Source organism: Neltuma alba, unplaced genomic scaffold, assembly GCF_004799145.2.
Source record: "Neltuma alba isolate B1F8T4 unplaced genomic scaffold, ASM479914v2 tig00010614_pilon, whole genome shotgun sequence".
Classification (NCBI taxonomy): domain Eukaryota; kingdom Viridiplantae; phylum Streptophyta; class Magnoliopsida; order Fabales; family Fabaceae; genus Neltuma; species Neltuma alba.
The window spans coordinates 964,409-973,889 of NW_021635471.1; the positions used below are offsets into that span (position 1 = coordinate 964,409).

Consider the following 9,481-nt stretch of genomic DNA (forward strand, 5'->3'; position numbering starts at 1 on the left):
TCTCATTCCCTAAACCCTAACAGCCACCGGGACTCTGTAGCTTTCTTCAATCGCTATGAGTTCCCAACCCTCCATTGTCAAAATTAACAAGATTTTAGGATCACTTGCAAACATCAAACATTGCACCATTGCTATCTCACTTTTCTGTGCAAGTAGAATTGAAAGGATTCAAACCGTCTTTAGTTACACTGAACATGTTGATCAATTGCTACGGTCATGTGGGTGACATCATATCCGCTCTCTATTCAATGGGGAAGATATTCAAGTAGGGTTATGGACCAAATACTATAACAATGGCTACGTTGACGAAAGGACTCTGCATGAAAGATGTAGGGCAAGCACTCGACTTTCACGATCACTTGAAAGTATAATATATGCAAAAAAACTAAAACTGAATAAAATAATTAATATATATATTTATAAATTATTTAAAATATTAATGATTTTTTAATAAATACTCATTTTTCTCTATATTAATTCTTAAAAGACATGATATCAGTAGCTTTCACTCAGCAGGCATTTTTTCTGCAAAAATCAAAATAAAATGAAAATAAATCAGATTATAGAAAAATGAAGACCGTAAAAATGAGATTAGTAAAAGGTTGTCTGGATTATGATTGAGTAAAAATAAGTAAAAGGTTGTTTGGATTATGATTGAGTAAAAATAAGTTTGTTTGTAAAATTACTAAAATGAGTGTGAGTTTTAATAAATAATAAAACATGATTAAAAAATGATTCTACATAATTAATTTAATGAGTGAATTTTTTATTTCTTTTTTATTGTATATTAAATATTTGGACCTTGCTGCGCTTGTTCTGAAATGTTAAGAAACAGAGACAAAAAGAACAATTGGATAATGATACTTCGTTGCCATCAGCACGACAATTTCGGGCTGTAGGAGCCGGGAACGGAGTATTAATTCTGCCCTTAAGCTAATAAGCTCTTCAAAAAATAAGCTTATTCTTGCAGCTTCAAGTGAAATTTATGAAAAACAAACTGTATTTCATTTCTCAATTAGGCTTCTGTCCAAAACAAGTAACTTTTAGCTCAAATTAAGAGGCTGTTTGGCATTCTCAAAACCACAGTTTCAGAAACACTTTTTCACAAAACGAGGTAACTTCTTCCACATATTTATTTCGTAATTCGTAAAAACACTTCTGAAACTATGATTTGGTTTCTATCCAAACACTCCCTAAGTCCTCCCAAACAGGGCGGTTAGAAAATTGCCTGATTGATTTCCTGTCCCAGCACTACGTTTCAGAGAATATTAGCTTGGGCCTCTTCCGTAGAGGAGAAATTGAAGCTAGAAGGGAGGCTAGAAAGAGAATATCTGTTTTCATTAAATAAATTTTTACAAAAAGATAATACCTTTAATTTCTTCTTTATCTAAGATCTATATTTATCACCTATAATTGAAAAAATATATATATAAGCACATAATCAAAAAGCTAATGCCTTTTTATTTCTGCCAACCATTTGAAAAAAAAAAAAACGCCGAATTCAAAATCATAGGAAAACTAGATGAAGTAATTATCTCTATGCACGATCAGGCCGAAAAAGAAAATTACCTCTCTGTACTATGGCGGACGTCAAAAATGAAAAAAAGAGTCGCCTCCTTCAATCTCTTCGGTTCAATTCCACCAGCATATGCTTCTGCCGTTTCCCAGTTGGTGAAGGAGCTTCTGTGCATCGCATTCCTCTTCCAATCTCACCTGAAGATGCTGTTCTCTTCTGCTGCTTTAAGGTATGCCTTCCCTAAATCTGCTCTCTTTCTGCAATCTCCTCCATTTGCCTTCCTTCTTTCTCTCCCTTCCTTCCTCAAGCTGCGATTTTGTTTTCATTCTCATTCCCCAGACCCTAATAGCCTCCGAGACTCCGTAGCTTCCTTCAATCGCTTGCTCTCCATGACTCCCCCGCCCTCCATTATCGAAATTAATAAGATTTTGGGATCACTTGCAAAGACCAAACACCACACCACTGCTATCTCACTTTATGCCCAGGCGGAATTGAAAGGGTTCAAACCATCTTTTGTTACACTGAACATTTTGATCAATTGCTACTGTCAAGTGGGCGATATCAATTCTGCTTTCTCTTCATCGGGGAAGATTTTCAAGTGGGGTTATCGACCAAATACGGTAACAATGAATACGTTGATGAAAGGACTCTGCATGAAAGATGTAGGGCAAGCACTGGATTTCCACGATGACTTGCTGACAAAAGGATTTTGCTTAAGCTCGGTTACCTATGGTATCATAGTTAATGGGCTTTGTAAAACTGGACAAACAAGATGCGCTGTTAAGTTGCTTCAAATGATGGGGAGACAGAGAATTAAAATTAAGCCCGACTTGTTTATATATACCACAGTCATTGATGGCCTTTGTAAAGAAGGGCTAGTAAGTCAGGCATCTGAATTGTGTTCTCAGATGATCAGTCAAGGTATATCTCCTGATATTGTTATCTACAACACTTTAATCCATGGTTTCTCCAATACCAACCAATTGCACCAAGCTCTGAGGATGCTAAATAAAATAGTCATTAAAGACATCACTCCTACTCGTCATACCTTTAGTATAATAATTGATGCATTTTGCAAAAGAGGAAGGATCATAGAAGCTGAAGCTGTTTTCGCTAAGATGATGAAGTGTTGTGTAAAACCTGATGTTATTACCTTTAGTTCTTTGATGAATGGCTATTGTATGAGGAATGATGTTAATGAGTCCATAGCAGTGTTCAATAAGATGATCAAAGCTGATTTGACACTTGATGTTAGGGGTTACAATATATTGATTAATGCATATTGTAAATTAAAAATGGTGGATGAAGCCCTGGATTTGTTTAAAGAAATGCGTTGCAAAAATTTGCAGCCTGATATAGTCACTTACAGCTCTCTTATTGATGGCTTGTGCAAAGCTAAGAGAATGTCATATGTGAAAGATTTTGTTTATGAGATGCGTCGCAATGGTCACGCTCCTAATATAATAACCTACAATATCATATTGGATGCATTTTGCAAAATGAGACATCTTGACGAGGCAATTGCATTATATCAACATATTGTCAATGAAGGAATACAACCTACAATGCATTCACACAACATACTAATTGACGGTTTGTGCAAAGAAGGTAGGTTAAAATTGGCACAAGACATCTTTGAATTTCTTTTGACCAAAGGTCATCATGTAGATATCTATACTTACAACATTATGATGAATGGACTTTGCAAAGAAGGCCTTTTTGATGAAGCATTGGCATTGCTTTCAAAAATGAAAGAGAATGGCTGCCTCCCTAATTTGGTGACATTTACAACACTTGTTGGAGCTCTTCTGATGAAAAATCAGAATGACAAATCAGAGATTCTTGTTCATGTAATGATAGACACAGGTCTTCTGAAACAGTAAAACAAGGTGAAATGCTCTATTTTTATCTTATGCTTTACTTGTATTAAGTGTGATATTAATCCTTCATAGACTTTATCATAACCACACTATGAGCAACACCATAAGCACACCGTGATTTTGTTTCAAGTTGGTTGGTCAGTATTCTCTCTGGCGGTAGATCTTGTATTTGTTGCTTTGAGTCGTGCATGCATCTCTAAATTGATACTTTGGCGCCACTCATGGTTTTAAATGGTATAATACTTGCAATGAAGAGGTTTTACGGAGATTGATGGCGGAAAAATACTCCAAGTTAGAAATAGATGGGTCAGTTTGTGTCTCTGTAAGTAGTTCATTCGGTGGAGTCATGAAGAATGTGATGGGGGAGTGGGTGATTCGTTTCCGCAGAAAGATGGGTGAATACAGTTAATGCCTTAATAATAACCGAAATCATGTGGATTATTGCAGGTCTGACTGTATGCTTTGAAAAGGGTACAAGAAAAGGCCAAGCTTCTCCAGATTGTGCTCAAAAGCAATGAACTATTTGACTGGGGAAACTTGCTGTGATCATCCGGTTAGAGACATCAGTGAAGAAGCAAGAAGAATGGTTTCACGAGTTTGGGATGTTCTGTTTTGAATGATTTATAGGGAAGGTAATTATAGCGCTGATTCTTTATTTAAATCATTGAGGAAGCATTGGTCTTTAGACCCTTGAGGTACCCCTCCCTTCATTGAAAGGCTGGTGTTTGATGAAAGTTCTGTTGATGTTTTTTGTACTTTGGTGTTTCACCTTAATTTAATATAATGGCTTTCGAGGTTTATTCAAAATAACAAAATTTATAAATATTGAAAATTTTCAATTTTTGCAGTTCACATATATTCATCAGTTACGCTTGCTGTATGATGATCTTCGCATTTCTTGTCATGTTTTGTTTTTGTTAACTTTTGTCTGGCCCTAGTCACTTGTTTGTTGATCTGTTGGGCCTCTGGTTTGCTTGCCTGGCTTGTGCATTTGGTTCCTTCTCCTTTCCTTCTCTTAATAACGTTTAGGCTTTTTAATAAAGTTGTCCTTTATCAAAACAATGAAAGGGCTATTTGTGAGGTTTCAAGCTTCTTCAAAACAATTTAAGTGTCCTCTTTAATTGATCCGGGAGATGGTTCCCGACTTCATGTTATTCAACAAATGTAGTTGTGTCAGGTGAACCCTGTAAAATCGAAGAAAGGGGAGGCCTCTTTTTATTTTTGGTTAATATAATTTTTTATCTTTTAAATTTGCTCTCATTTTGGTTTTGGTTTCTCAAATTTAAAACTATAGGTTTTAGTCCCAGGAAAAAATGGTCTAAGTTTTTATTGGATTATAGGGAACAATATTTTAAATTAAAAACATTTTGAGTGATCAAAACTTATGGTTTAAAATTTAAGAGATTGAAACTAAAATGAAGGTAAACTTAACATACCAAAATTTGTATTAACCTTTTTGTTTTTAAAATATTCATATTGCTATTGATACTAAATTAATTATTATTCAACCTCAAGCTCCTGAAAAAAAGAGACAATTATGGAGCATCGAGGCCTCATGAAACGGTGGCCACACTTAAAATATGATCCTTTTTGCATGTGCATACTCAACAGTTTAATCAAGCGCAAATTGAACTATCAATTTGGTGTCCTTTTATTAATATTCTTCCCGTAATGTAAAACTTAATTAATTAATTTGAATATGTTAAAGATGTTGGTTAAATTATTTAATATTTTTTTTTATGAAATGTCCTAATCATTTTTTTAAATTCTTTTCCTGCTTTTTTTACTTAATTATTATTGAGGGAATATTAGTAAAGTTAATTTAAGAAAAAATTGATAAACATATAAAATCACTTGTATATATAATCAACATCAATATCTTATTTAGGTTTTATATTAACGACTAGAGAAGTATAATGAAGTTATTCCATCTGGCTTCATATATAAGTTACACTTTGCATATGTTTAAAAATTTAATTCGCTTTTTCCACTATTTCTATTCCTTCTCTGGGTAGACTTCCTCTCATCTTGATTTCTCATTCAGTCTCTCTCTCACCCTCTTCATAAATAATAGTATATTTCAAAAAAATTAATGCACATTTTATACATTTCTAGCCTTTAATTAATTTTAACCATTTGTTTATATTTGATTATTTGTATCTTATATATAAAAACGAACAAAGTAATAGTCAATAACAAATTGAATATAACATAATATTATAGTAATTTTCTTCAGGGAATAATAGTAAATATTGTCTGGACACCAATTGTTGAAATTTTTTTAACTTGTATTCTTAATATACTCCTTTAATTACTCAACAGTTTAACAAATGATAAATCGCAAATTGAATTTGAACCATCAATTTGATGTCCCTTTATTAATAATGGTATGACTGGAAAAATAAATACTACCTTCTATCTTTAATATAAGAGCAAGTTACTAAATTAGGTAGATTAAAAAAATTAACGGAGTTAATTAATTTTAATAAATAAATATTTTCTTTCATAAAATACTCTTGCTAATCAAGTGTATTAGTTAAAATTAATTATTTGATAAAATTTTGAATATGTGTAACTACTACAAAGACTACTTTATAAAAGAAAAGAATAAATATAAGAAAGAAAGTGGATTGAGATCTCATGTTTAGAATGAAATTGAATGTCAAACTAGCATTTATATTAAGGATCAAATGCATATCTTAAACATTTAAAACCTTTAACTAATTTTTTATCTTTCTAATTTGACTATATGTATCTTATATATAGAATCTAAGGAAGTAATATTCAATAACAAATTCAATATAACATGATACCACCTCCAGTTTTTAATATAAGAGCTAATTGACTATTTTAAATAGATTAGAAAAATTAGTTAAGTTAGTTATTTATAATAAATAGGTGTTATCTTTCCTAAAATATCCCTACTAATCAAGTATATTAGCTAAAACTATCATTATTACAAAGATTACCTTAAAAAAATGGATAAATATAAAAAACAAAGTAGATTTGGGTTTTATATTTAAAACCAAAATAAAAATTAAACAAACTCTTATATTAAAGACATGATATAGTATCATAGCAACTAATAAATTACTTATTAAAGCATATTATTTTGATAAGAGGAGTTGTCATCTCTTTGATAAAAATTTTATTTATGAACCAACTTAATTTTTAGCTTCAGAATCCATCTTTTCATGTTCTCGAAATAAACAAAGTCCTTTAAAATTGAAATTGGATACTGATTTTCCAGAAAATTGACTGATCAAGTTATAAAAAAAAGCGAATTTCATTTGATGATGATTTTTTATCAAATCTATCTATTTTCTGAGACACGTTAGCCTTGAAGAGACCCACTATACTAGTGTTTGGCAATTCATCAAAAAGCATTTTTGGACCCAAACTATAGTTTTAGTCCAAAACTATCCAAACATTTTAAGTTTTTGAAAAACCGTGGCTTGGGTTGAAATCATAGTTTTATCCTCCGAAACAATGGTTTTGGAAAGAGTAAAAATATTTCCGATCTAAGAGCTAAAAACTGATGCTTGGAGTAATTATTAATTTATTATGGATGTCAAAGGGATGGCCTTGAAACTTCGTAGTAGTCAGACCTTAAGGTGGCTTGGGTCGACAGGTGACCTAATAACACGTGGACAAACAAGTGCAATAGTACATAGGTGAGTATGGGGGAATATTGCCAACAATTTCATGATTATAATTTTTAATGTGAAATAATATTTTTCTATTGGCCAAAAATATTTATTTTTCTAAAAACATATTTAATGTTATATTTTATAGATATATATACACGTACTAACAATTAATTAATTATATTCTTATATATCATTTACTATGTTGGCAAAAAAAAAAAATATTCACAAGTTTATTACTTCAAATAAAACTATAAATTAAAATCTAATCTTTTTGTGTAACTATCATGTTAATTTATATACCTTTTGCTAATTTGTACTTAAAAACATACTTCTGATAATAACTGTCCAAACATTCTCATTTTATTAAAATTATTTTTTTTAGAATCTATTCTTTCAAAATCTGTTCTCAAAATCACCTTTTTCCATCTTATTTAATAAACAAATTTTTAAAACCTTAATTGTAAAGATTACTGGGAGGTATTTTCCCCCATGAGTGTGAGAGAGAATGAAAACCCTTCGCCGGCACTGACGTTGGAGGAGCATGATGCTTTGGATAGGAGTCACAAGAAAGTGAGGGCTGGAGAGACTATATTCTCGCTGGAGCAACGATTGGTTCCTAGGGTTGAAGAGTGGATGACAGATGATAATCAAGCAAGAGCTACTGAATCGGATAAGGGCAAAACTCCATCAACAGCTAGCACGACATGGAAATCTTTCAAGGAGGCAGTCACGAAGGAAATAACGATGGAGGAGGAAGAAGAGGATTGGTGGAGTAATGACCGGCGGAAGGAGCGAATCTCGGTTTCTATGACGGTGAACGGACCTAACATGATTATACTACCGCAAGAAAAAGAAAGGCTAGCTTTGCGATGGCAGAATACGCTGATTGTCAAGTTGCTGGGCAGAATGATCAATCCCGACTACTTTGAAAATAAACTGAAACAATTGTGGGCAAAGCAAGGTGACATTGACTCAATAGATGTGGGGTCTGGTTTCTTTGCGGTGAAATTTTCTAATGCTTCTGATTATGAATTGGCGTTAACCGGAGGGTTGTGGTTATTGTTTGATCACTATATCGCAGTTCAACCTTGGAAACTAGATTTTGATCCAGATGAGGAACAAGTTTCAAAGATTGCAGCTTGGATTCGTATTCCCAAGTTGGCCCTAGACTACTACGACAGAGGCATCCTCCACGTACTGGGCAACCAAGTGGGAAAAGTATTAAAAGTTGACACGGCAACTCATAAAAGAAAGAAGGGGAGATTTGCAAGAATATGTGTTGAACTTGACTTGAGTGCACCCTTGCGGTCAATGGTTCTCATTAATGGTGAGGTGCATAGAATTCAGTATGAAGGCATCCATCTCATCTGTTTTAGCTGCGGAAGATATAGCCATGATAAAGACCTCTGTCCGCAGAAGAGAGTTGAGGTCCCAGAAGCGAAAATCATAGTACCCAAAACGACTCAGATAGATCCAGCAAGTGCAGGAAATTCAGAAGAATCATATGCGATGACTTCAGAAATAAAAAAGGAGAAAGCAGCACGGCGACAGGTGCACCTACGGCGGTTTACGACTCTTGGATGGTGGTCCAGAGGCCAAGGAGACAACGACGATCAGAACAGCTGAAAGGGAAAGTGAGTAAAGAGTTGGCGAGATTCACGACCGACTGTTAGGATTGAGAATCAAGGATCTCGGTTTCAAGCGCTTTCTTTATAGGAAAATAAGGGACCGGATATGTCGCAAGATTTGAATGAGAACAGGAGCCAGGTATAAGCATCAGAGTTACGATTTAATGCAGACCCGAGAGAGCAAGCTAGCAATACAGAAAATGCTCCTACCTCAATAAAGATGGTTGGGCTAAGAAAAGAGATTTCCACTAGTGGGCTACGCAAAGTTGGGCTAGGAGTGGAATCTAAAAACAAGAGGAGCTTACCTAAGTTTAAAGTGAAAGGGCAAAATGAGATGGGGTTTTTGCTTAAGGCCAAGGAACGACTAGGCTTGGAAAATAAAAAGCAGGTAGCCACAGTTGATGGGCTTCCTTTTTTCGCACAACAGAGAGTCCATGTTGACATTGCGACTGATAAGGAGAAGAATGATGCAGCTAATGGGCCTATAACGCAAAGTAATGGGTCAGTTTCGGTCTATGATCCAGGGGATGCGTCTTTTCTGGAGGCTAATGACCCACCTGATCTAGGTTCTTTAAAAGAGAGCCTATCCATAGCCCTGTCGAACCTAATGACTATTAGACAGCAGTTTGAAGTCATGCCGAGATATGGACCACCTAGCTCTACTGGGCAATAAGCAGTCTCTTTATAGTGCCGTTACAACATTCGTTCTCAAGTTCTTATGATGAAGAAAAATATTATGATATGGAATTCACGTGGCGTTGGAGGGAAAGCTTTCACTGGACTATTATTCTATTTAAAGAAAAAATA

At 34.0% G+C, this 9,481-nt stretch overlaps 2 protein-coding genes across 2 annotated transcripts; both read left to right on the top strand.

Annotated features, from left to right (window-relative positions):
• Window positions 1-1,595: 1,595 nt before the first annotated feature.
• On the top strand, window positions 1,596-4,194 carry LOC114757608 (pentatricopeptide repeat-containing protein At1g62670, mitochondrial-like). The gene is made up of 2 exons (XM_028946689.1): window positions 1,596-3,405; window positions 3,844-4,194. The coding sequence occupies exon 1, from the start codon at window positions 1,597-1,599 to the stop codon at window positions 3,397-3,399; it is 1,803 nt and encodes a 600-aa protein (XP_028802522.1). The 5' UTR covers window position 1,596; the 3' UTR covers window positions 3,400-3,405; window positions 3,844-4,194.
• Window positions 4,195-7,535: 3,341 nt separating this feature from the next.
• On the top strand, window positions 7,536-8,672 carry LOC114757662 (uncharacterized). The gene has a single exon (XM_028946746.1). It carries the CDS (start codon window positions 7,536-7,538, stop codon window positions 8,670-8,672), a length of 1,137 nt encoding a protein of 378 aa, XP_028802579.1.
• Window positions 8,673-9,481: the final 809 nt, after the last annotated feature.

Excerpts from the sequence above, each read along its gene's own strand:
- LOC114757608 (XM_028946689.1), top strand. The coding sequence starts at position 1,597 with ATGAAAAAAAGAGTCGCCTCCTTCAATCTCTTCGGTTCAATTCCACCA.
- LOC114757662 (XM_028946746.1), top strand. The coding sequence starts at position 7,536 with ATGAGTGTGAGAGAGAATGAAAACCCTTCGCCGGCACTGACGTTGGAG.